This window comes from Podarcis tiliguerta (assembly GCF_965153285.1).
Source record: "Podarcis tiliguerta genome assembly, chromosome: 6".
NCBI classification, from domain to species: Eukaryota; Metazoa; Chordata; class Lepidosauria; order Squamata; family Lacertidae; genus Podarcis; species Podarcis tiliguerta.
In genome coordinates this window covers 53,063,213-53,089,956 of record NC_139539.1, presented here as the reverse complement: position 1 = coordinate 53,089,956, position 26,744 = coordinate 53,063,213, and the positions used below count along the sequence as shown (strand labels likewise).

At 42.3% G+C, this 26,744-nt stretch overlaps 1 protein-coding gene across 4 annotated transcripts in view; it reads right to left on the bottom strand.

Annotated features, from left to right (window-relative positions):
* Positions 1-6,982: 6,982 nt before the first annotated feature.
* Positions 6,983-26,744, bottom strand: part of SLC5A9 (solute carrier family 5 member 9) — a 36,270-nt gene continuing 16,508 nt past the window's right edge. For 3 of the 4 annotated variants that reach the window (XM_083447854.1, XM_083447855.1, XM_083447856.1), the window contains exons 5-15: positions 25,725-25,889; positions 24,532-24,637; positions 22,955-23,035; positions 22,067-22,272; positions 20,970-21,105; positions 20,438-20,545; positions 20,161-20,311; positions 19,196-19,364; positions 16,433-16,648; positions 12,493-12,658; positions 6,983-7,389 (exon numbers count right to left, since the gene is read on the bottom strand). In XM_083447854.1, coding sequence (XP_083303980.1) covers positions 7,181-7,389; positions 12,493-12,658; positions 16,433-16,648; positions 19,196-19,364; positions 20,161-20,311; positions 20,438-20,545; positions 20,970-21,105; positions 22,067-22,272; positions 22,955-23,035; positions 24,532-24,637; positions 25,725-25,889 — 1,713 coding nt within the window. In that variant the 3' untranslated portion in view covers positions 6,983-7,180. Of the gene's footprint in view, positions 7,390-12,492; positions 12,659-15,969; positions 16,093-16,432; positions 16,649-19,195; positions 19,365-20,160; positions 20,312-20,437; positions 20,546-20,969; positions 21,106-22,066; positions 22,273-22,954; positions 23,036-24,531; positions 24,638-25,724; positions 25,890-26,744 lie in introns of those variants that run through there. The other variant, XM_083447857.1, reaches the window with a different exon arrangement.

Here is a 26,744-nt window from a genome sequence, read left to right as displayed (position 1 = left end):
TAATATGCAAAGTGTTAGATCAATTTCTCCACCAACTTTTGCCATTGGTATCCAACCCCGAAAAGGTTGCCCATGAAAGAATGTAAACCACAGGGTGATTTTATTTCTTCACTCCTGATTCTAAACACTGGCATATTGTCTTGTTTCCATTTCTCCCCTTAGTCAACCTTGGATTTTTTCTGTGGTGCACCAAGACTCTTGGTTTGAAATCCCCTTTTCCAGCTGCCATTCACTTTTCTTTGACCCTCTCATTGTCAGAGGTTGAAAGAGCAGTATGGGGCTGTTTGCAAAAGGACTTTCAAACAAAGCACACTGTGCTTTGAAACCCCAACAATTGTGGCTTCAAAGCATAGCATCATCTGATGTCATTTTGCTGGCAGGTGACTGCCCACCAATCGAATTTGGCTTGGCAGGATTGGGGAAATAAGAATCTAGCCTGCCAACCAAAAAAGTTTCCCCACCCCTGTGATAAAATATCAGATAAATGATTCTTTTCCTGAAGCCAAAATATCTTCAAGTTAAAGTAATTACTAAGTAAATAAATGCTAAGGCAGTTCACAGTCTGAGAATTGATTTACATAGTTCCAATTTAGTACAGTGGAAATTGTTAAATTACATTTTCTGATCTGGGATTGGCCTGATATAAAATAATAGAGTGGGGGTTTATGATGCAGGAATTTAGTTTCTATCAAGTGGTACCTGTTTCAGCCTTGTAGCGGTTGCGTAGTTAATTAACAGTCCCTATTGCCCCTTTTTGGAGGCATTTCACCTTGGTTTTTTCTTGTTTTTTAAAAGATCTATACGCATTGATCTAAAAATAGTTTATTTTTTAAAGAAACCCAACAAAATCAGTCAGATTGGTAGTTTGAAATTGTGTGTGTGATTCCCCAACAGATACAGGTTGTTTCATCCATGTGCCTTCTTGATGTAATAATTACTTATTCCACAAAGGGAGCTGGAGAGGCTGTTACCAGCTAGACACCCCAGTGGTTGCTCATTAGATTGGAAGTTTTGGGAATGCCATGACTTTTGTAAGATGTCTAGATACCCATACCTTTTGTGACGTGCGTTTTTTGACCCTACGTCTTGGACTATTACTCCTGAGCTCTCTTAAAGCTCTATCCTTGCCTGTTAAGTTTTTTTCACACTTTACTTTTTGTGCAGATTGCTATCCAGAAAGAATCATATTTGGTGTTTGTACCTCAGGAATCATGAATTTTAGGTTGCAGCAGTAGCGTTCTTTCCATATACATCACTCTTAAGGAAACAGGTAAATATACCCATTTCACTGAGGTTGAGAATAAGTTTCTAGATAGTATCAAACAAGAAATTAAACTGAATTGGTTCAGTGTTAATATTGAAGGTTCTGTATTTTTACAGTTCTGAACTCACTCTTCATAGGCAGATATATTTTAATTTGTCAGCTGCCATTTTAATCTGTGTGGCATAAAATTAGTACAGGGCAGTTGTGAGTTGGCCCTCTCCTGGGGTGGGGAAAGACTTCAGCAGGATGGAAGTATTCAAAGGCTGCAATTGTGTGAACTGGCTTTCTCCACTCTCCAGCAGTAAACATTTGACAGAAGGTTGCTTTCCTTGCCTGCCTTGTTTTCTGCACAATCATCTAGTGTTTACATACATCTTAGCCTCTGTGGCATTTTTGAAGACTTTATTTGTCTCATTTACTTTTTTGGTGCGGATAATACTTAAAATACGAAATCCATCTGTGAAGCATATTGCCTAGTCACGTTGAAGGGTGAAACCAGTTTTTAATTAAAATTTTATGCAGCACTTGTATTTCACTTTGTCCTTTTCTATTATGAAACACTTCAATCTTTTCCCTAAAACACATATGTCTTGTGTGCTTCAAGATGTTCCTCGCTGCTCATGCAGAACTGGTTTCTTAGCTCTGTCAGCAGAGCACCATATGCTCGGGGTTCATTTAGCTTCTCTCCCTGGCATTTGTGTAGGCAGTATCTTGGCTGCAATGCAACTCGACTGTACTGTACCCCATTCTTCTATTTTGGGAAACTTGTCAGAAGATAAAATAGCAAAGAAACACAAAAACTGCTGGAGGATGCTCCAGGGTCCTGCATTCTAAATAATCTAAGATAATTTGGCCAATCAAGGCAGGGGCTTAGCATACACACGAGAGTTGCTTTCTTAATTATGCCTTGTGCTTAGTGTATAAAAGTGAATGAATGTTCTATTGTTAACACCAGAAATAAAGGCTGGAGATTAAGATACTATTTGGAAAGTTGCATGGATTCTAAATTGCTGTGCTGCTCTATATACCTTGATGAGATTTAAACAGAGAAGATAGCAGATGTCTTTTGTCTTCGTGAAAGTTAAAAGTTTCCCTTGCTGAAATTTTCACCATTGGAGGCAGTTTATTTATCATCATGGCTTTGATCATGTTCCATCTGCTGATTAAAAATCCATTCCTAAACAAAGCCGTTGAAAGGACAGCATAGCCTTTGGTGCAGGAATGAAACCACCACTCAGCATCACTAATTCTTGAGACTGAATGCTATGTTTTGGTGCTTCTAATCCACAGCCCATTTACCTCAGGTGTTCCCAATGATGCTCATCCTTGTTAGTCCACATGGCTGAGAAAAGCTTCAAGGCCTTTGGAAGCCATACACTAAAAAAACCCAAGATCTGCCTTTCCAGGGTTCTTCCTTTGCTACATATTGAGCACTACAGTAGCCATCAAGAAAAATGTGGGATATCTGGATGAGCTTTTAGAAGGCCTGGAATATGGTATACTCGTGTTGCATTCTGCTTTGACTACCTTTGGTCTCCTCACAAAGATGCTGGTAATAGTGGCCCATTTGGCCTCTTCCAGTGCAGACTCAGAGATCTCAAGATGTGCATACACTGCACAAAAGCACGATGCAGAGCTAATACCGCCCAAACACATTCCCATTCCACTGAATTTGGAGGATCAAATAGCAAGGCACTTCAACGTGTGGCTCGCTGCAAATGAATGTCAGAAGGCAACTAGAAAAACAGAGCTTTTAAAGTTAAAAGCTGAGCTTCTGCCACCTCCCTTTTCTTGATATTAAACAAAGCTTCAGTTCACTCTCTCTCAAATAACCTTTAAAGTTGTCCAAACTTTTTAGCCCTGCAGACGCTAAGAAATTATAACAGTAATCTGTTTTATGCCTGTCTGTAAATCTTCAGAGATGATGGCTGTAGGATAACAAAAAAACTAAAATGGTGGTTTGCTGGCGCTTCCAACACAGTGCTTCTGTCCCCATCAGTTGTAAATGGTTGCACCAACAGAAACGATTACAAGTCCCACGTGTAAGTGATCAGGACTCATTGCTAAAGGTTCCCTTACAACTCCCATTTTAAGCAACAATTAAAAAGGCGTAACAGTAATTACGTTATTCCAAAGAAGTGGCTTGAGTTTCCATTAATTTGCTAACAAGGGAGCTCCACCAATTCACAGCAAAAACTGGAATAAAGTATCTTGAGATATTTCTAGTGGTATTTTTCTGCACATTCAAGCTGTAATTTTTAAAAGAAAGTTGTCTTTGTTTCTTCCCATTTCCTGTGCCTCTAGATAGCAAAGGATAAGCCTTCCTCCTTTCTGTACTTTTGAAAAATTAATAAACATCTATTAAACATACTCTCCTAAAAAGTGTTGGAGACATAACTTCCCTTTCCCACACCACTGTTAAGTCTCTGTGCAATTACATGACTTTAGCTAGTGAGTCTCTCTTTGAAAAAAAGTGCAGCTTTGGGCAATATATTTGCTTAGCAACTTGATTTGCTGCAGGTCTCAGCACTGCAGAAAATTATGTGGTTTATTTGTATGAAGAGTAGAATATCTTCAGAAGCCTCTAAAGAGTACTGCAATTGTTTGTACTTTTACATGCAGAATATTATTATCATCATTAGATTTATTACCTGCCCTTCACTAGAAGGTCCCAGGGCAGTTACAGCAATATAAACAGTTTTAAAAAATTTAATTGGTGTGGGTTGTTTTGTGCTTTCTCTTATGCCCTCTGTGTAAAAAGCCCCATCATCTCTGAAATCTGCTTGCTACTTCAGTGGTAACACATGTGTAGGGTAGCTTTTTTCCAACTGAGTTTTAAACCCAGTCTTATTGTGATAAGATGAATGACCCAGTGGGCAATGAAGTCTTGCCCAGACACAATACAAAATGGCTTGAACAGAACCCACAGGCAACAGAGAAAGAGTGAAAAATGCTTTTGCCTTTGTTGATGAGGAACCACCTCTTGGAATCAATTCCATTGGCAGCTATCATACACATTCTTCACCATCTCCTTGCTTAAATGCAGACTATGGTAGATGGGAATCACCATCTCACCAGGGACCATCTTTGCGCTTGTACAGAGGTTGGTTTTCTCTTCTTCTGGGCAATGAGAACTCTAGCGTAACAGTTTTCAGTGTGGCCGATACTTAAGGACAGTGCTGCCTGCCCCACCACATTGTGCTAAACTGTTTCAGCAGCACTGAGTTACTGAAATGTGACTGCCTCTGTCCCACTAGTGCTTCCATTGCTCTGCAAAAGCTACGTAGCATTTTGTCACCTCTCAGTTCACTCAGTAATATCGCTCATGTTAACAGACCACTTGTGGGAACTGCCCTTTAAACAACACTGAGAGACTCTGCCACTCACTTCCAGCTCCTTAGCTGTGCCAAACAGAAGATGACACTTCTGCACTTGAGAACTCTTGCCTTAGCAGAGTGCCACACTTTCCAAAACAATGATGGTGGCCGCGTGTAAAAGGTAAAGGTAAAGGACCCCTGGACAGTTAAGTCCAGTCAAAGGGGACCACCGGGTCCGGGACTCATCTTACTTCAGGCTGAGGGAGCAGGCTTTGGCTACAGACAGCTTTCTGGGTGAGGTGGCCAGCATGACTAAACCGCTTCTGGCACAACGGAACGCCATGACGGAAGCCAGAGGACACAGAAACGCCGTTTACCTTCCCTCCGCAGAGATACTTATTTATCTAATTGCACTGGTGTGCTTTTGAACTGCTAGGTTGGCAGGAGCTGGGACATAGCAATAGGAGCTCACCCTGTTGGGTAGATTCGAACTGCCAAACTTCTGATGGGCAAGCCAAAGAGGCTCAGTGGTTTGGACCACAGCACCACCCGCATCCCCTTTCGGCTGCATGTACACTGGTGTTACCACCACAAATGAAAGATGAAAATATGTACATTTTTGAACACCCATACAGGTTTCACTAACCTGACTGGGCCAGGGTTCCTAGGTACATGGTTGTGTGACATCACCTGACATGAGGTGGTGGTGTAGCGCTGCCACACACACACCCCAGTTGTGTTTGCATAGCAAAGGAACTGTTCTTACAAAAGAGGTTTTCAACTATTTTATGAAAACTACTGCTGTATACTATTTAGTGCTTGCTAACATTGTAAGAAAACATCCCAGAATACTGTGTTGTTTTTAATGTGCCATTGTAGTTTGCCAGTATAACAATCTGAACAAAGTTTAGGATTTCAGGCTGGAAATGGAAGGTAATTATCTGATCTGAATGGTCTCTAGCAGCTGAAAGTCTTTTTAAATTTGAATGAACGAGCATGGAAGGATTTTCTTGGTGTTGGACAAAATGGATTGCAGTGTAATAAAGATGAATGCCTTAATTGGTGAGAAAGTCATCTTATTAACTCCTCTATATATTTAGAATTTATAGGGAGTAGTGCATAAAAGATGAAAAGTGATTTGCAAATCTGATGCCCATCTTCCTCAAATTTGTAGAGGTTTTTTTTTTTTTGCTTACAGTACTAAAAATGTGCCATAGAAGCAGGTTTTCTTTTTAAACCCACTATATTTCAGATAACATTTTAAAATATTTCCCCAATAAATTAGTGTAGTGACATGTTTGTAGGGGTTCATTGTTAATTTCATTTCCTCTTGCTCAGCCAGCCTGACAACAAAACAGCAAGTCATTAATCTTAGTTTAAAAGAAGATTTTTTTTTGTGTGTGGAACAATAATGAATGACCTTGATAGATTTGTCAGGAAAATGAATGATAATCATTTGCTGATCGACACAGCCCTAGCAAGGAAGATTAATAAGAAAGTATGCATTGACATCATTAAAAATGTCTGCTGCCAAGGGACTTACACGTCAATTACAATTGAGGTAACGTACTGCACCTAGGATAGTGCTGTTATATCACAATCTGTTTACAACACACACACACACGTATGAATTCTATAGTGCTAACAACTCATTTCTTGAAATGTCCCAGCATGAAAAAAATCATTCTTTAGTGATTTATCTGAAGAAGTGTGCATGCACATGAAAGCTCATACCAATAACAAACTTAGTTGGTCTCTAAGGTGCTACCGGAAGGATTTTTTTTTGTTTCTTTAGTAAGTCAGAGCCTCTGACCCATGCATGTCTGTACAGTATGAGACTGCATAGAGGTCTTCTAAACAGTTCTACTCGGTTGAACTGATGCCTAGTTCTGGTGCTGCTGGTTCTGATGGTGCCCATCAGTGGTTGGGAACAGAATGGAAATCTGGATTTTATATTCCATTGTTTCCAACGACCCCACCTGAATGCATTCAGAAACCCATTATGTTTCTCAGCACAATTCATGCAGCACATCTTGGCCGGACCTTTGAATTAAACATTGCATAGGCAGCTGCCAAAGGAGCACAATGAATGCACTCGGTATTAGCTGCCTCCTGTTCTGAGGCTTACCTGCGGATAGGAACATAGGAAGCTTCCTTATACCCAGTCACATAATTGCCCCATCTAGCTTAGTTTTGTCTACACTGACTGGCAGCCTGAGTACATGCCATTCAAGAAATAAGACTGACCGGAAGGTATGTTAATTGCATCTCTTGCTTTAAAAAATTACCCTGTAGTTCTTCTCCCCACTTTATATATAAATAAAGAAGATGTCTTTCCATTTTCAGAAGCATGGAGCTTTGGAGGAAAGTAACAGCTATTAATAATAAATATTTTTTAGACTTGTGGTGTGTAAATCACTTTATCGTGTGTCTTCACAACAACCCAATGAGGTAGGTCAAGGTATCACTGATAGGGGTGGAGGCTGAGAGAAGGGGACCAGCTAAAGCCACAGTGTAGGTCCACGGCTGGATGAATTGCAACTTGTAGCTTCCGGTTGATGCCTGTGCTTGTTCTAACTGGAGCAAGGCAATCCTGGGCTCATCCAAAGTATCCCCATAAGAAGATGTTAATAGCCAAGAGAGCTACAGCGTTGGCATTGCAAACAGCCTTCCACACTGGCTCTTCCTTGATGCTGGTGAGTTTCTTTTCAAGCGCCGCTTCCTCCTCTCTGGTTAAAGTGGGCTTGGGGTCAGTGGAAATCCCACAGAACCAGAAAAACACTTTCTTCCAGCAAGGATGCTTCGCTCCTGAATGGGGAAAAAAATGAGGAAAACGGTGTGGGGTTTAAAAAAATGTTCTGTGTGTTTATATGAACCACTACTGGTATTTTACAGTTTTAGCAGGATGAAGTAACTTTATGACAGAGACAGATGAAGTATGGGAGAGTCACGAACTCACACAGGTTCCCCAACTCCGAAGTACAGCATGGCTACTGCACTGGTTACCGGAGCCAAGAGGACATTATACTGCTGGTCAACGTACTACCCCAATCCCCGGGTGGCTTGAATCCCCTGAACTCCAGCATTGGCTCCCTCTTCTAGACCATAGCCCACTGATGACCAAACTTGGCCCTCCAGCTGTTTTGGGACTACAATTCCCATCATCCCTGACCATTGGTCCTGTTAGGGATGATGGGAGTTGTAGTCCAAAAACAGCTGGAGGACCACGTTTGGCCATCACTGCTATAGCCTAACTATTGAGGCTACCAGGAAGCAGCATTTAGAGCCCATGACACTTCATAATGAATGGGAACCAATACTATTGGGTGCACTGTTGGAAGGACACAGGTAAAGCCCTTGCTCCTGGATGCTAAGCTGTGAAGTACAGAGGCTCTTGCTTTGTTGTCCTGCTTTCCTTCTGTGAAGTCCCTCCAGGAAATGAGATCTGTTGGTTAATATAAGCGGCCATACTAGCTTTTTTGCTCAGTCACATGTGTGAGCATAGCATTGTGGCCCTGTCTTTCCCAGCTCCTGTGCCTTTAATAACATCTGCCTGCTAGGGAAAGCTTCACTTCACCTGTTGAACCTCTTCATCTCTCATCGTAGGACAGACCAGATATAAAACAGAAGAAAACCCTTATATCTTATATCTTTCCCACTTATTTTTCCAAGCGCAGCCCTTTGAGGTACTAAAATGGCATAAACACACACACACACAGAGCCTCATTATGCTTTTGCATGAAGAATGTTACATTTCCTTTGCCGTCAGTGCTAATAACCTCATCTTCAGGATAGCTGTTTACAAACAGATGCAAGGACAGATGAGTTTAGTTCATGTGAAAACAAAGGTGACAAATAATTAACAACATTAGGTTGAACAGCTGCTTCGAATGTGAATCAAATTACCTGTCAGACCCACAGATAAAAGTCTGGTCTCCTCGTTTTTCAGTGGTTTCCAGACCTGTTTCCTTTGGACCTCTCCACAATAAGGAGTTTCAGAGGATAATAGTGCCCCCGTCTCCTGATTCCCTGCCTTTTTTTCTCAGTTCAAAAGCCTGGACTTAAAATGTGGGCTAGCATAGCTGTTATTCCATAGGCACTAAGCAGGGCTAGGGAACCTGTGGCCCTCCAGATGTTGCTTCCATCATCCCTGACTATTAGCCATGATGTCTGGGGCTGATGGTAGGTGGAGCTCGACAGCATGTGCATGACCACAGTTTCCCCATCCTTGTACAAAGATATAGGACAATGAGCTAAAACTTAGGGAAGTGCTGGGTGAGATCCCATGGACAGTAATACTAAAAGGAAAGGGAGTTCATGATGGCTGGGAGTTTGTTAAGAGGGAGATAGTAAAAGCACAACTTCAGGCAATACCAATGAGACGGAAACATGGAAGGTGCCTAAAGAAGCCAGGGTGGCTATCTAAAGAACTTTTAACTGAGTTAAGATTAAAAAAGGATGTGTACAAAAAATGGAAAAGGGGGGAAACCACCAAAGAGGAATTCAAACAAATAGCCAGCACGTGTAGACACAAAGTCAGAAAAGCTAAAGCACAGAAGGAACTCAGGCTTGCTAGAGAGGTTAAAAGCAACAAAAAAGGCTTCTATGGGTATGTTCGTAGCAAAAGGAAGAACAAAGAAACAGTGGGGTCACTCAGAGGAGAAGATGGTGAAATGCAAACAGGGGACACAGAAAGGGCTGAACTCCTCAATGCCTTCTTTGCCTCAGTCTTCTCCGATAAAGAAAACAATGCCCGACCTGAAGAATTTGGAGCAAATGATTCAGCAGAGAAAACACAGCCCAGAATAACTAAGGAGTTAGTACAAGAATACTTGGCTAGTTTAGATGTATTCAAGTCTCCAGGGCCAGATGAACTGCATCCAAGAGTATTAAAAGAACTGGCAGATGTGATCTCAGAACCACTGGCAATCATCTTTGAGAATTCCTGGAGAACAGGCGAAGTCCCAGCAGACTGGAGGAGGGCAAATGTTGTCCCTATTTTCAAAAAGGGGAAAAGAGAGGACCCAAATAATTACCGCCCAGTCAGTCTGACATCAATACCAGGGAAGATTCTGGAGCAGATCATTAAGCGAACAGTCTGTGAGCACCTAGAAAGGAATGCTGTGATCACCAATAGTCAGCATGGATTTCTGAAAAATAAGTCATGTCAGACGAACCTGATCTCATTTTTTGACAGAATTACAAGCCTGGTAGATGAAGGGAACGCAGTGGATGTAGTCTACCTTGATTTCAGCAAGGCATTTGACAAGGTGCCCCATGATATTCTTGTAAAGAAGCTGGTAAAATGCGGTCTTGACTCTGCTACCACTCAATGGATTTGTAACTGGCTGACTGACCGGACCCAAAGGGTGCTCATCAATGGTTCCTCTTCATCCTGGAGAAGAGTGACTAGTGGGGTGCCACAGGGTTCTGTCTTGGGCCCAGTCTTATTCAACATCTTTATCAACGACTTGGATGATGGACTCAAGGGCATCCTGATCAAATTTGCAGATGACACCAAACTGGGAGGGGTGGCTAACACCCCAGAGGACAGGATCACACTTCAAAATGACCTTGACAGATTAGAGAACTGGGCCAAAACAAACAAGATGAATTTTAACAGGGAGAAATGTAAAGTATTGCACTTGGGCAAAAAAAATGAGAGGCACAAATACAAGATGGGTGACACCTGGCTTGAGAGCAGTACATGTGAAAAGGATCTAGGAGTCTTGGTTGACCACAAACTTGACATGAGCCAACAGTGTGACGCGGCAGCTAAAAAAGCCAATGCAATTCTGGGCTGCATCAATAGGAGTATAGCATCTAGATCAAGGGAAGTTATAGTGCCACTGTATTCTGCTCTGGTCAGACCTCACCTGGAGTACTGTGTCCAGTTCTGGGCACCACAGTTCAAGAAGGACACTGACAAACTGGAACGTGTCCAGAGGAGGGCAACCAAAATGGTCAAAGGCCTGGAAATGATGCCTTATGAGGAACGGCTAAGGGAGCTGGGCATGTTTAGCCTGGAGAAGAGGAGGTTAAGGGGTGATATGATAGCCATGTTCAAATATATAAAAGGATGTCACATAGAGGAGGGAGAAAGGTTGTTTTCTGCTGCTCCAGAGAAGCGGACACGGAGCAATGGATCCAAACTACAAGAAAGAAGATTCCACCTAAACATTAGGAAGAACTTCCTGACAGTAAGAGCTGTTCGACAGTGGAATTTGCTGCCAAGGAGTGTGGTGGAGTCTCCTTCTTTGGAGGTCTTTAAGCAGAGGCTTGACAACCATATGTCAGGAGTGCTCTGATGGTGTTTCCTGCTTGGCAGGGGGTTGGACTCGATGGCCCTTGTGGTCTCTTCCAACTCTATGATTCTATGATTCTATGAGCTTTAAAAGGAACACTTTGATGAAGGTAAATCCAACAGCTCTAAGCAAAGGGTGGGAATTCAGCCAAGTTAGAAAATCCAAGGATTTGGGGAGGGGGCTTTGTAAACGTTATCCCATTTCACTTGCTATGCAACAATTTCCAGAAGTGTAGCTAGGTGCTGCAGCAAAAACAACAAAGTCTTGTGGCACCTTAAAGGCCACAGGCTTTATCCAATGCTCTGGCTGCCAGTGCAAGGGTGAGTTTAAATGTTGTGCAGCAGAGGAATCTAGTGCAACAGATTGCACAAAAATTTGCTTATGCATTCTCTCTTGCAACAATGTTCCACTGGTACAAAACATTTCACCAGTGGAGCAAGTATAATGCTAAGTGACTTTTAGCTGTGCTGGATACAACCCCATACGTTTAAAGCACACGGCACCCCCACAATGAACCCTGGGAACTGCAGTTTACTCCTCACAGAGCTTGGATTTCCAGCACCCTTAAGAGATCACAGTTCTCAGCGTTCCTTGTGGGAATCAGTGTGTCATAAATGCATGTTAAATGTGCTTTAAATGTATGGTGTGGATGTGGCCAAACTAATTTATTATGCTTTGATTTATACTTCAATGGACTGCAGTCTATTTTGTCAGAAGTTCATGTTATAATACATTTATTGGTTTTTAAGCTGCTTTGTTGTTGTTTCCCATTATACCTGCGGATTAGACTGAGAGGCAAGGAGAATGGCTTTAATCCTAAACAAATATTTGTGGCATCTCCTCACTGAGCTGACTCTCGCATTCTGTATGAAAATGACTAAAACATTTTATGCAAGATCTTTTTGTGATAATGAATTATGATTATTCCAGCTAAATACAACACTTTACATCCACCCAACTTTCAAGTTGCAACCACTGGGTTTCCTTTTTCTGCTCTCAAATTGCTGCCAGAAGATAACATTGCAGTGCTGTGAACTTGTAAAAGAGTACGGTAACTCCTCTGACCAAAAGTGCAATTAAGCTTTCCAATCTTTGGTTTCCCTCATTTTAGTGGAGAAATGTTACACATCAAAGGAAATTGTTTCAAAATAGGCCACTTAAAGAACAACAGTCATGGGGGTGGGTGGGTTATAAAATGTAACTTATTGGATGCTACACTGATCAGTTTTTGTAGAATTTGGCACATGTTGCTACAAAAAACAAAACCTACGATGCTAATAGATTCGGCTAATTTCTAGGAACATTTCTCTCTCAATTTATTTCATAAAATTTATACACTGCTTGATTTTAAAACCCTCAAAGCAGTTTACAATAAGATACAACCATAAAATCAGGAAAAAGCACAATACATTGTAACCTGAGCAGAAAGTTAACACCTATCTACCATGGCGTGTCTAGTTTGGCAAACCACTTATACTAAGCAGAGGACACAAGGTTATGGAGCAAGCTTTCTAGTCATCTATTGGCTTTGATGGGCCCTGGATGTTCTATGTATATTGTGCACACACAAAAATATACAACTGGCAGGAGAAAACAGGTAACATACCTCCATGCTCTTTACATACTAAATCTCCATTCTCTGACTGAACAGTATCTACCGGTACATCATTCTCTCTCTTGGAGGAAATCATCTCTGTGCTTGGGCAGGTGTGGCTCTCCAAGTCTTTTCCAGCTGTTTTGCTGTGTCTAGTCCACCATGTCAGTCGAGCAAGCTGGGTAATTTGCAAATCAAAAACAAAGGTGTGAAAGCTGCAGAATATTTGTGTGTCATTTGCTTGCTTTAGATCTTGCCAGATTGACATAGAAGGGTTTAAAGGAGCATGGCTTTAGCCACACAAATTGTGTGGGGATAGGTTGTCCTGCAACTCATACTAAAAAGGCACATCACAATCTGATGCATGTCTACTCAAAAGTAAGTACCTTGTGATTCGCTGTCTCCCAGAATCACGATAATATAAAATCATAGAATCGTAGAGTGGCACACAGAACCTTTATATATACAAAACAGAAGAGAGAACCGGAACCTCCTGGGTATTTTGAAGAGGATGGCGACATGTGAACACTGAAAAACTTGCATGTGGGAGCAGCACCAGTTCATGTGGAAGCCACCCATCTCTCTTGTGTTGAAGCATAAAGCACACACACTCCACTTCTCTGCTCCAAACCGACCCCTCCTAAAGTTGCTTTTCTAAAAAACAAAAATGTTGTAGGGAGTTCTAATACAGACACATTTGCACATAGTATGCCATTAGCATACTACTCTACTTGGAAAGTAACTCTCAAAAGGTCACTTATAAATGAACAGTAGTTTTAATACTTTGAATTTCAGGCACAAAATCTGGAAGGCAGTTTCCAGCTGACACAAAAAGTTGTATAATCTCTGGAAGATTTATAGCTTTATTTAAATTATTTTCAACCAAGATGAGCATCAGGCAAGGCTAATCTTTCTTGTCACATTGTGCTAAATTGCTTTGATTTGATGATCCTCATCTTTCCTGAAGAATCCTTTTAGGGGCTTCTTTCTTTCTTTTTTACGTTCCTTTCCTTTTTTTTCCTTTTGGTTACTCATTAAATCTAACTAGAATGTAATGAAATTGGAGGACACAAAAGGATCCAGGAGACATTTCCCTCTTCCTCTGAACACAAATGGCTTGTGGTGAGCGAAGGGGAAGAGATACATTAGGATGAAATAAAATAGTTTTAGCAGTAGCGACAAAAACACTTAAACTAATTTAAGTGCAGGCGTGATTAATGCTTGTAACTCTAAAATGCACTTATTGGATAGGAAACAGATTCATGGGCAAGGCTCATCATGACTTTGGCTTGTGTAGGACACTTATTTCTGACATACTAGAGTTCATATGTATTTATCTGGAGAGAGACCATGTGTCTTTGAAAGGCCCATCATGCCAACCTGAGACCCCATTACTCCATCAGTTGCTTAGCCTGTCTTCTCTTGTTTTTTTCAAGCACATACTAGAGTTCTACAAACTACACTGAGCAGGTGAAGGAGTAGTAAACCTACAAGCTGGGAGATACAGTGGCTGCAGGACCTTCTTATTTGATGAATGAATGGCATTCAAATAACCATAAGGGTTGAGGGAGAATCCCACAAAATTGAGTGGAAGCAACATGGTAAATGTTTCTGCCTGAATTGGGAGGATCTTTCTTCCCCCTCGCTCCCCATGCTACAGCCCACCCCATTTAAAGCCCCCAATGGCTTGTCTCGACCTGCCCATGCTCTAAGATCAGCAAATGAAACCCACCTGGTAGTCTATCAAGGCTATCACATGGTGTGATAGCCTTGAAAAAGGGCCTTTTCAGTGATACACTGCTAAGGTGCATTTGGTTCCATCTATAGTTTTAGGTTTCAATGGGCATTTGGAGGAGGGGAGATGTGATTGCTGCTGCTATTAGTTAATTGTTATTCACTAATTAGTTGTTATGTGCTGTTAAAGGATTATTCTGTTTTTATGGATTTTGATCTGGGTGCTTTGCTATAAACCACCCTGGGCATATAAATCATCTAAAGAAATAAATTCAGTAGGGTTCACTAACCCTCAGCGGGGGGGGGGCAGGGGGGGAGCTGCTGTGAGTAGAAGGAAGTGGTGGGGAAGGGAGTCTGCACCAACCCCATTACTCCCACATAATTCTGACTCCCATTGTCTTTTTAGACATTTTACTATTTTTGCAATCTGTTCCAAGTTTATTTTATAAATAAAAGTGGGATATAGTTTTTAATTGAATTAATATAGTACCGCTATCCTCTTGTGACCTCACTTCCTCCTCTGCCACTTCCCACTTCCTCGTGTTCTCGTCTGACAAACCTTAAAAGAAACTTTGTCAAGATTTTGTGAAAAAGTTTTCCCTCCCCCTTTTTCCTCTGTCGAACTAGAATAAATCCTTCTCTTCCAAAATGCCATCTGGCATCTGGCAGTTGCGTTTCAGCTTCACAGTCTCAAATTTAATTGTAAGCTCCTTTGCAGAGTTTTCAAGGACGACATGACACAATATGGGCTATGTACAATGAAGACATATGAACTCTGAGGCATACCAAACAAATTCTTTGCATATTTGTTTTGCGGTACAGCATCCATCACCACAGGGATGGGAGAGTGTCCAAAACAGCAGGGAAAAATGCTTCTGCTTGCTGTTTTTAGGCTGTAATTCATTTAAAGCTTGGTGCATTAACGGTACTACTCAAACACCAGATACAAATCTCTCCTTCCTCTTCTGTCCATTTGCTACTGTCAGAGGAGAAGGTCATCAGAGAAAGTTTTGTGAGGCCATGTGTAGTCACTCTTTCCCAGATAAAACTCCAGGAGGATTGTACTCAACTCTGCACCAATGAGCCAGGGTCCTTATCTATTCAAGAGCATAGGTTCAAAAGATCATTCAAGAGATCATTTCAGCCTGAGGTTCACTAATCACTCCTTTGTGGCCATGCTAGGCCATGCTTTTCAGTCCTTGTCAGTTTTGCAGGCGTTCCATTACATATTTACATATTTTTTTTTATCTGTCTGAAATTCATATTTAAGTACACGTTTTATCACAAAATATGTACTTTAAACCTGCATTCTAAAATTTGGACCTGTGCAAAATCTGAAGGATAATTATGCTTCAGATTATATATTAGTCCAGCTCACTGAAAAATGCAGTCTGGACAAATCTCTTCACCATTCCTAGGCCACATAATTCTGAGAGCCCCACTCTGATATGGGAAGTTAAGTGGAGTTGAAGCTGTCTACCACCTGGAAGGAAGGCTACCTGGGAAAGCTGAGGGCTACAGGCACTCTGAACCCATGGATTATTGTCTATTCACATCAGTTGAGAATATGATCCATACTTTTGTTCATTGAGGAAAACTCTTTCCATTATTCACTAAGCTGACCCAGTAAAACCAGGATTGGACTGCTTTTGGGAAAACCAGAATTGTGAGAAAGTATTCAAAGCATCTCTTCAAGAACTCACTGAAAGAAAACTTTTTTTTTTACCAGTTTTATGCAGCAAATGAAATAAAGTTCTTTGCTACCAAACCTCAGTCGTTCAATGTAATTGAGATCACTTTGGGATGGAATGTTCTTTCTAAATGCCAAGGCTCCAACAATATTAATCTTGTTAGCTTACAAGATTGATGCCGTCTCTTCTGAAATACGAGAGAGGGTTCAATTAGAGCCATTACATCCCCTCCTCAGCAGCCCATTCTAATATGATTTCTTCCCCACTGTCTGCCTCTCTACTTGATAGGATGTGCCAGTAGTGTCCTCACAGCATGGAAGCCTGCTCTCCATTTCCAGTGCTCACTGAGTCTAAATGATTTTTAACCCTATAATACCTGGGAAGCAAGATCATTCAGAAGGAAGACTTCTTTGTAGTGCTTTCCAGTTTACAGTAGTACTGAGAGGTGCAATGTACAACAAGGAAAACTAAGCAAGTGTTTGGGTGTTTTGTTTTAAAAAGAATATTCATCCTTGAAAGCCACTTACATTTTCCTCTGGGACTGGTGGTGTGCAGAGGCTAACAGTGACGATGACAGCTGCCGTTAGCACACACAGGAGGATAGCAAAGTACAGATAGTGCACATCTTTCAACAGAGCTGGCCTTTGGTCCTCCTCACCACAGGAGGGTGCCATGTAGATAAACTCCATAACCATCCGAACGAGCCCGACTGCTAACCCAAACATCAGTCCCCAGAAAGCTCCCTGAGAAGAAAACACAGGGAGATGTGATGAAATTTGAGTGGAGGAGTTGGAAACATGGGGTGGGATTCAAAGCAGTGCTTGGGAGATTGATACATCAGTGCAAGTATTTCTGCTTGCCCAAAGAAGGTGTCTCCACTACCAACCCATGATGTTCTGCAGGTTCTCCTGTCCCTTCAGAGTGGAGGTTAGAGTGTGTGTATGGGGGGGGCGGAGTTGGGGAAAGCCCTGTTATGCTAGTGGAATTCCTTGGGCTGGCTTCCACTGGTGGAATGAGTTAGTTAAATCCAGTCCACCAACTTGCTTACTGATTTTGTTAAAACATCCCAGTTTGGAAATTAACACGATCCAATTTCATTCTTTATTGAGAGAAGGGCTAAAAACATATTTAGTTATAATTTAAACATATGTACTACATTTAAATTTTAACAGGTATTTATTTATGAGAGTCATTGTCACCTAATATATAAGATTGCCATACCTAGACTTAGAAAACCTTATTTCAAATCTTAACTTAGTTATCTTGGTTCTGGTAACAAAAAACCCCACACCCCTATACCAATAAGCTTTTGGCCACTCTAACACTTTGCCTCTGAGCCAATGTATTTACCTTTTTAAAGTAATGCCTTCAGAACAGCTTTTTGGACAGTTTATCCTACAGCAGTAGTTTAATGTTTAAAGGCATACAAAGAGTGGGACCAACCGCATGAGTCCTTAACACAAAACGGGGGTTCCTAATTCCATCCTGGCAGAGATTTTCAAGATAAGAACCCACATCGTTACAAGCCTTTAATTACTGCAGAAGCACAGTGGAAACTTCTAGAGAGGCTCCCGTGGGACTAATTACATTGAAAAGACAGCAAAGACTAATGAGTGAACTGATTATAGTGTTGCACTGCTACAGCGTTGGAGAGGATGGCTTTCAGATCTGGAAGAGAAGTTAGGATTAGCCTGACAGCATTGGGGCATGAACTCAGGATCAGATATCAAGTTAGTGCCCAGGACATAGGGCTGAAATTGCAAGGATGAGTTAAAGCAAGCAGAGAAATGATAAAACAGCATGCCTGGTTGGAACCCAGATTAAAAAGCATCCATATTATCAGGTGGAGTTTCTCCAGGGCCCCTCCCTCTTTGACCATCAGTCTCCCCGGGAACATTGATAGGTCCCAAATTAGCTCTTCAGCATTAAATGAGAATGGTCTCCTCCAAGTTCCTGTAAATTTCATCAGTCAAACTATACAATGAGCTGGAATACAAACAGAATTAATGCAGCCATTGCCCAAACCACACTGGATAAACAACAGACCTATGTAAATGACATTTATGTAGCTGTGTATGTTTGTGTGAGTTCATTTATGGAGTGGTTGGAGTTACAATGATGTAAAGAGCAGTGGAACTCTACTGAGCTAGAGAAAGAGTGCCCATGGGAAGGGGAGTGGAGGGAAAGCAAGCAAGGGGGACTGAATGGATAGAAAGTCCTAGGTTTGCATGAAATGTATGGCTTTCATGTGGGAGGGGGGTGGGAATCTAGAACAAAGCTGGTGTTGGAAACTGATGAAAGAACTATGGGTTCCTATGGGTTAAAAGGCCAGGAAATTATATTGCACATCTACAAGTAGCCTAGAATAATGGATCTCTGTTTTTGTTTGGTCTTACCTTACATCATGCCGCTTCTTTTTATTCCTTGAAATTCCCTTTAAACAAAAACAAAGCCCTTTCCTTCCACTCCCCACCCCAATACCCTTAACTGGGTTTGAAGGGGCAAAGACCTGAAGTGAGTTGGTCAATGTTTGGGTTGCCCCATCCCCTTTGAAGGAAGTATACCTATTCAAATTATCCTCTTAAATGCTATGGGTTTGGGACAGGCACAGTCCCCAAGGTCCTCAGGAAGTCAAGTCCTAACTGGTATTCCTTGCACACTGGGGCACCTGGGGTTTGAGTCCTGAGCCCCAGAAGGTGGTTACTGAATGCTCACTTGTGTGGGTTTAGAGAAAAGTGGCGCTCCCCTCAACTTGAGGTGCTGGTGTTATACCAGGACATACAGTTCTGCAAAAATGGGTCTATTTAGCAAGTTTGTCAAAAAGAAACAAGTGAAACTTGGCTTGATTTCACAATGTGGCTAGATCTCCCACATAATTATATACGGCTCAGCTCTCTTGAAGTCTCAAACCAAAGGAGATTTGATGACTGGAAGATTAAAGCTAGGGAAATTCAGTTTCTGAATAAGAATTACTTTCTAAGCAGTGGGGGGGGGGGAGAATAAGTTTTGGTGAATCTTTATGAAGTTCCTTCTTTTCTCCCTGCTCCCCCCCCTCTCACTTCCTGTGTCTTATCACTTCTTTCAGTTAAACCAGTAATCAAAGCCCTGAGAATCTTTTTTAAAGAGATGCTGTCCTCTAATGGGCCTAAATTCCACAGTTGTTGCATTCAAGGGAAAGTCAGTCAATATAATCATAATGAATGGTCTTGTCTGCCCTGAAAAACTATGAAACGATGACATTTGGGAGATGCTATTATTCATACGCACCTCCTCATTGATTCTGTACTTACTGGCTCATTGATCCTCTTGCAGAAGATTGCTAGGATGAAGAGGGCAGTGATGGGTGGCGCTAGGTAACTGGTTATTGACTGAATGTAGTCAAAGAGCTGACCGCTGTTGGCTAGCTGGATGATGGGGATCCAGAGGATGCTAATGGCAACGAGAATGAGGACAAACACCCTGCAAGAGCAGGACAAAGCATGTTACTTCTGCACAACTTGACAAATCTAACTTTTGATGTTCCCTATGGAGCCACGGAAAGGGGGAGGGAGATTTCCCCCCTCATGGCACAATGGGGTTTGGGGAAAACTCAGCAAGTGCTGCTTTGTCAAGACTTCAAACAGAGAGTACATTTCATTGACCAAAAGGACGTTAAGGGAAAGCTGCAAACATGCTGCTGCTGCAATGATCGTGGACAGCTCCCATCCCGCAGATATGAGGCCTCTCTGGCGGCCATGATTTTTTACAGGCAGAAGTCACTTGAACAGCTGCAGAGCAATCCCAGAAATGGGGAGAGCACACAGCCAACAGCACAAGCTGCAGAGTTGGGTATGAAGACAGGAGGACACCAGCTGTGGAGGGCAATGACATGAGTGTTTGGTCCAACCAAATCTGGGATCAGGTTCAGTGATTTGGATCAGAGACTTTCATGGCTCAGTTTGAGTTGCTTTCAGTTCTTAACTGAAGCGGAATACGTGGCCCTGGAAATGGAATATACACTGTGGAACGTTTCCTATGACTTTTGCAGCATCTCACAAGTTCTTGCCCCAGTTCACGCCTTGCTTGGGCTCCAACTGAACCTTAACAGGAGGGCACACAAGGAAGTTTGATAATCATGGGCATGAATCCTCTTCGGAAACTGCACTAGGTGCACCTGCAGGTAAGGGGCAACTGAGGACACTAGGCTGTTTGTGGGCAGTGTCTGCTCAGGGAGCATTTTTGATAAGCAAATTAAGGTGTGGGGAAGAAAAAGGACCTTCCAACGATCATGAGTTCCTGTTCAGTGGCCGTCTTGCGGAGTCGCTGCCAGATATCTATGGCAAAAAGGGTGCTGCTACTATTGAAGATAGAGGTGAGAGAGCTCATCAAGGCAGCCATGATCACAGCAATCATCAAGCCACGGAGTCCTAAGAAGTCAACAAGGAAAGCCTAGTTATCTTTCACCAGCGAACTCACACTAGCCCACTTCATCAGCAGGCCAACGCTTGCCCATGTGGTCCACCTCACTCTCAACAAGAATAGAATTACCTTACCTACAGGCATGAGCTCCATTACTAGCTTAGGGTAGGCAATGTTTGAACAACCCACTTTCGCTCCACAGACCTTTTCACAGATTTCTGGGTCTACACATCCCACTTCATCTGGAGCAAGCAAGTAAATAAAGAAATGCAGGTTTTAATTATAGGAGATATAGAGGAAACAGTTGCTGTTTACATTTATGGGTGATTAAGGGTGCAGCAGACATATGCTTTTCAGGTTGTGTTTGAGATCCATGCCATGTGTTTCCTGTCCCAAATGTTATTACTTCTGACAGTGCCACCCATACATATATAGGGTGACAGCAGATGACTGTGTTTACCTTGTGAACGCTGCTTATAAACTTACTGCAAATTGCTTGCAAACACAATATTATTGCCCATCCAATGATCAGTTGGGAAAGTTTGTCTCACCGTATAGCTGGATAAGTTCCTACTGTAGGTGGTTGCATGTTTACAGCTGTCCACCCTCCTTGTAAATGGCCACCTGTGGGCACTTGTAGCCTTAGTACAGCCAGCAGAAGCTTACCTGGATAGAGAGCTCTGCTAATCATGCCCGGCATGACAATGAAAAACATTGGGAAGATTTTCAAATATCCGCCTAGCACAGACCCGCCTTTAGCATGAGAGAGACTCTTCGCAGAGAGTGACCTTTGCACAATTACCTGAAAGGAGAACCAGTTAGCTTTAAGGAAACTTTGCACAGGTTGTTTCACATTTTCTTGGAAACAGAAGAGAACCAAGATAGTCAAAGCAATCTTTTGGCCAAATTGTTAAGAAATGGCAGTCGCTAAAAACTGAAGGCTAGGTTAGAGGGTTTGTAAAGTATCTTCAAGAGATAACCTTTCTCAAATTAAGAGACAATATCTGCATAAATACACGTGAAACATACGTATCCTGTTAAAATGTATACTTTTAATCAATGATTTTTTAAAAACCATTTGTGAGCTTTAAATGTACTATACAATTAATGCATGGTTAATTGGACTGGCTATTAGGAAAGTTTCTACAGTGATAGCTCGGGTCAAGAACTTAATTCGTTCTGGAGGTCCGTTCTTAACCTGAAACTGTTTTTAACCTGAAGCACCACTTTAGCTAATGGGGCCTCCCGCTGCCGCTGCTGCGCGATTTCTGTTCTCATCCTGAAGCAAAGTTCTTAACCTGAGGTACTATTTCTGGGTTAGCAGAGTCTGTAACCTGAAGTGTCTGTAACCTGAAGCCTATGTAACCTGAGGTATCACTGTATTCCATCCCATTACCTCAAGTAACAGGGCTGAGTTAGGGCTGTTTCTTCAGTTTGCTGAAATTAGTGAGCCTAAGTTAGCTGTGTCTATTAACTTTAATGGGCCTACTCTAAGTGCAACTAGCACTGAAGGCACCCATTGTTTTTTCTCGTAACAGTAGGCTTTAACTCTGTCTCTGAATTTTTTAGTGTGTGCTCAGAATCTGAGTAATGCAAATGATTCCTACGTGCTGTAAGTACAAGGAAACAGAGTTATGCTGATTTTGACTGAAATAATTCAATGGGCTTTTGATCCCATCACAATAAATTTGTCCTAAAACTCTCCTGTAGAGGGCAGTGATAAATCTATCAAACATGCAGCAAGAAAGACATATTTACTTTACCTGATCTGTGCACCAGCACCAAAGAGCAAGCACTGAGAGGCCAAATATAAGTCCAGGCCATGGAATATCTCCATTGATAGGGTCCCTCATCATATGGAAGGCATCTTCCCGTGGCAAGTGGCAAGTCGTGTTTGGCACAATGACACTGGGGATGGCTCTAATATACTTCTCTTGCAGTCCTTCGTACCACCCAACTTTATCAAAGCCTAAAATGAAAGAGGCCACAGTCCAGTCAGCAAGCTCATGTCAGCCATCCATATTTTTCCCCAGCCATGCATTGTCCCCTCCAGCCACATTTTGCAGGGTCAAACCGGATGTGAAGTTTGTAATGTGAATTGTTGATGGTTTCCTTTGTGTTGGGGGATAGTATTGCGTGGAGGGGCAAGCTGGATCTGGACCATGGCGTTTGGAAGGAAGGGCTTTAAGCTTTTGACTCCATGGATTACCAATAATTACCCCCTCCCCCATGGAAGGCACTTTAAGTGGCCAGACAAACCCAAAATAAGCAAGATTGTTGGGTTCAGGCACGACACCAAACTATAGTCAAAACAAGCCACATTGTGCAAGCCAACAACAAACCATATCTTTGCATTGTAGTTGGTTGCCAGAATACAAAATAGTTAAATCTGCTAGGCTTGGTTCAGATGCTCAAACAAACCACACATTGGTTAAACAAGCCATATTAATTGTGCAGAGCTTTTGCAGATATTAGATGAGACATAATAAACATATAACTAAACTTAAGTCCAGTTTTCTCTTCTCATAAAAAAAAGTTTGATGTAGAAGTTGAGATGACATCAACCCAGATGGTTTTTGGTGTTTCCCCCCCAAGATGTGTCATTCTATTAGCCAAAGAAATAAAGCAACACAACCCCATCTTCATCTCACCGATAAACATAAGAACCAATGCTCCAAGCACCATGATCACAGTCTGCAAAGCATCTGTGTATATCACTGCAGTTAAACCACCTGTGAAAAAGATTAGAAAGAACTGATTCAAAGACCAATATTTCTACATTTTGTTGATTTCCCTTACTCTGTTACAAAATGGAATGTGATTCTAATAAATGAATCGATGAAAAGAATGGGATTTTAACACATGAGCAAGAGCCTGGATAGCTCAGTTGGTTAGACCGTGGTGCTGATAACGCCTATGGGGCAGCTGCATATTCCTGCATTGCAGGGGGTTGGATCAGATCAGGGTCTCTTTCAACCTTACAATTCTATGATTCTACAAAAACTAAGGTTTTAAGTGCATAAAATGAATCATGAAATCATGGAATTGTGGAGTTGGAAGGGAACCCAAAGGCCATCTATCCAAACCCCTGCAATGCAGGAATGGAATAATGAAATCACTGTTTCTTCAAACTTTGCACATTTTGGACCAAACTTGTGACAAATCAGTTGCAGGAAACTGCAGTCAGGATCAGAAAGGGAAAGGGGCCATTTCTCAATCTTTCCCCTTAGGCTATTTTTCTTTTCCAAATTGCCTACTCTAAGCTGACGTTTTGCCTCTTGGAGAGGGAATATGCCTGCCTGGCCTTTGGCAGCCATATTTTGAAGAGCAAAAAAGAGGACACATTTGCCGACTTCCACTTTTAACTATGGATCACTGTGACGACTACCCATGAAAAAGAGGACACATGACAACCTGGGCTTGAAAACGGTGTTTTTTAAAAAAGAAGAAGAAAAGAATTGGTCTGCAGGGCAGGAGAGAAACACCTCCTCATAAATTCCTGTTGCAAATACAGTGGTGCCCCGCAAGACGAATGCCTCGCAAGACGGAAAACCCGCAAGACGAAAGGGTTTTCCGTTTTCAGAGGCGCTTCGCAAGACGAATTTCCCTATGGGCTTGCTGCGCAAGACGAAAATGTCTTGCGATTTTTGAGGTTTTTCCCCGCTCCCCAACCCCTTTTTCTAAAGCGCTAAGCTGCTAATAGCCTTTTAGCAGCTAATCCGCTAATCCCTTAAGCCTTAAAAAGCTGTTAATAGCCCTTAAACTGCTAATAGCACTAATCCGCTAATGGGCTTGCTTCACAAGACGAAAAAACTGCAAGACGAAAAGACTCGCGGAACGGATTCTTTTTGTCTTGCGAGGCACCACTGTACTAGCTCCTCACAGATGCTTTAACTTAAGCACACACTTCAGGGAAGACAGTCACACAGCTGAGCACCTCAAGTAGCTTGATCCTCAAACCCAGCGAAGTTGCTTTGAAAGCACAAGTCTGAATGCAGCACATTGGAGATATCTGAAGTTTACAACATTCCCCACCCACCAACTTGACTACTGGTGCTATACTTTTAAGTCCATTGTAGGTAGCTTGGTTGGTATCAGTTGAAATCCCCACCTACTGGATGCCCCCTCACTGGTATCCATGAACCATGACCTGAAACTGTCCACACTATCTGGCTATATAAAGGAACTCTGTGCTTTTCGTACTGGCATTATTATACAGCATAGTTACCAGCTATAGTGTAGATGGCTGTCACGACCAACAAGATCACTGTAGAAAGGTAAAGGTTCCAACCAAGGGAGACTTGGATGAAAAGTGCACCAGAGAAAATATCTGTCTGGAACAAATATAAGAAAAAGGACCTTGATACCAGTAGCATTGGATTATGACATCTCTAATAAATATTCCAACTGGAAAATCACAATAAAACTACTCTTGAAAATAATCAAACCAGGCATCAGAAATGCTAGAATCTCAACTAATGCATGTGTTGACAAAAGCTAGCAGAATCCATACCTGGTATCTTTGGACACCTGTCAAAACTCCATCACCCCAACAGGGCCTATGGCTGACACTTGCTCTGCCCCACCTATTAAACAAAATCCTGGGCTGGTTGTCCAAGCTGCATCAGGCAGATAGGTCTCATTGCATTTAAATTTCTCATAAGACCCTGGAGTAATGAGGGTTTTGGGGAGAACATTACAATGGCAGGTAGATCCAACCATTGCTTACTATCACATAAGCCCACCAGGGCCCATTGATGGAAGAGGGAGACCACCACAGGTTGAAGTGAAGGCCCAAGACAGGTGTTGATCATCATGTGAGCTGCGCACAGGTGGGCTGAAGCGAGCTGCTGCCATTCCTGTGGAGCCTCCTTTTATTGAGACAAATATGCAAGCTAGGCAAATACATTTTTGGGCTGTGACCTTTACACATCTTCCATCCCGAGATCGTGGGGTGGTACAAAGCTATTTTGGCACCTGTTTCCACAGCGTCATTTCCCCCTTGCACAGTGTATGACGAAGGAGACAAGAGGTCCCAGGGACAAAGGTTACAGACAGGACACCGCTGACTGCTGAGACTGCAAAAGGTCAGACCGAGGTGGAACGATGTACAGACAGCTGTGGCTTGTCTGGGGGGGGGGGGTGTCACGCGTGCAGGCAGACTGTGGCTGCCTGCTGGTGGAGAGTGTGCTCCCTCCGGACCTCACTGTCCACTCCGCGATATCCCTACAACAGGTCTCCTCCAACATGGAGTGGTAGCCCTGAAAGCTTGTATATAATGTATAGTGAAGGGACTGATCCAGTATTTAGGGCTAGTTCAGTGAGGATAGTGGAATGACTTGTCCACATTAATGACCCATTACCTCCCTGTGAAAGTGCTGTGCTCTAAAAGCTACAACTCTATTTCCCCAAGGTACATACTGATATCTTGGTGAATATATACAGGATGAGGGACAGTACAGACAGGTAGATTTGAATCCTCTGCCCTCCAAATCTTTTCCTCAGATATTCAGGCATGGTGACCACTCCCGAAGAGATGTAAACTGGTACAAAGATCCAGCCGAGGACCAGCAATGCCCAGGTGGCCTAACAAGGAAGAAGAACACATGCCATGGATGCCCATACTTTGTGCAGTGCTACACAGTCAATTCCATGCAACCAATAGTTTATCTAAAAATTGGAAAGGCAAATTGCCAGTATTTCTAATGAACAAGAATGACAGATTCAACATGTGCTACACAACTGGAATGCCTTGCTTGGTTCCCAACTACGTGAAGGTAGGGATGAATAGCTGCTCGAAGGCCATGGGATAAATTTAAGAATGGAGAAGGAATCTGCCTTACTGAGATTCCAGTGTGAACTCACCTGATCAATCTGGCCAGATTTTGACCCAGATTAGAAGAATGATCCACTTCAGAATCAGCAAGTTGGCAGATTCTATTAGTGGTCCAGTCCCCTCTCCCCCTTTAAGCGTTGGAGGCAGTTGTGGGTTTTTTTCCTGTACAATTCCCCCCAGGAGCAATTGAACGTCATTAAGCATTGTCACTGCAAGGGAGACTTGCTCTGTCTTCACTCAAGGCATGTGACAGCAAAAAGACCCACATGCTAGCTGCTCAGGCTATGGAAGGCTAGCAACACACTTTCAGAAAATGAGGGAAGTGAATGCAATGCTCAGACTACTTCATAAGATGCTTCTAAACACATATTCCTAATGTGTGCTTGCAGGTGGAATTTAAAAATACACCTGGAAATGGAACAGAATATACTTAGTCTTGTCACTTCTGAGAACTGGGATGGACTGGGCTTCTGTGAGTCCACCCATCCCTAGACAGATTGGAGTAAAGATGAGAATGGATACAATCTTTGATCAGTACTTTTCAAAGGACAAGGGTGAATCACAAAAGCCATGGGTGTGGGCTGCCAGAAATAGATCCTGGGCAA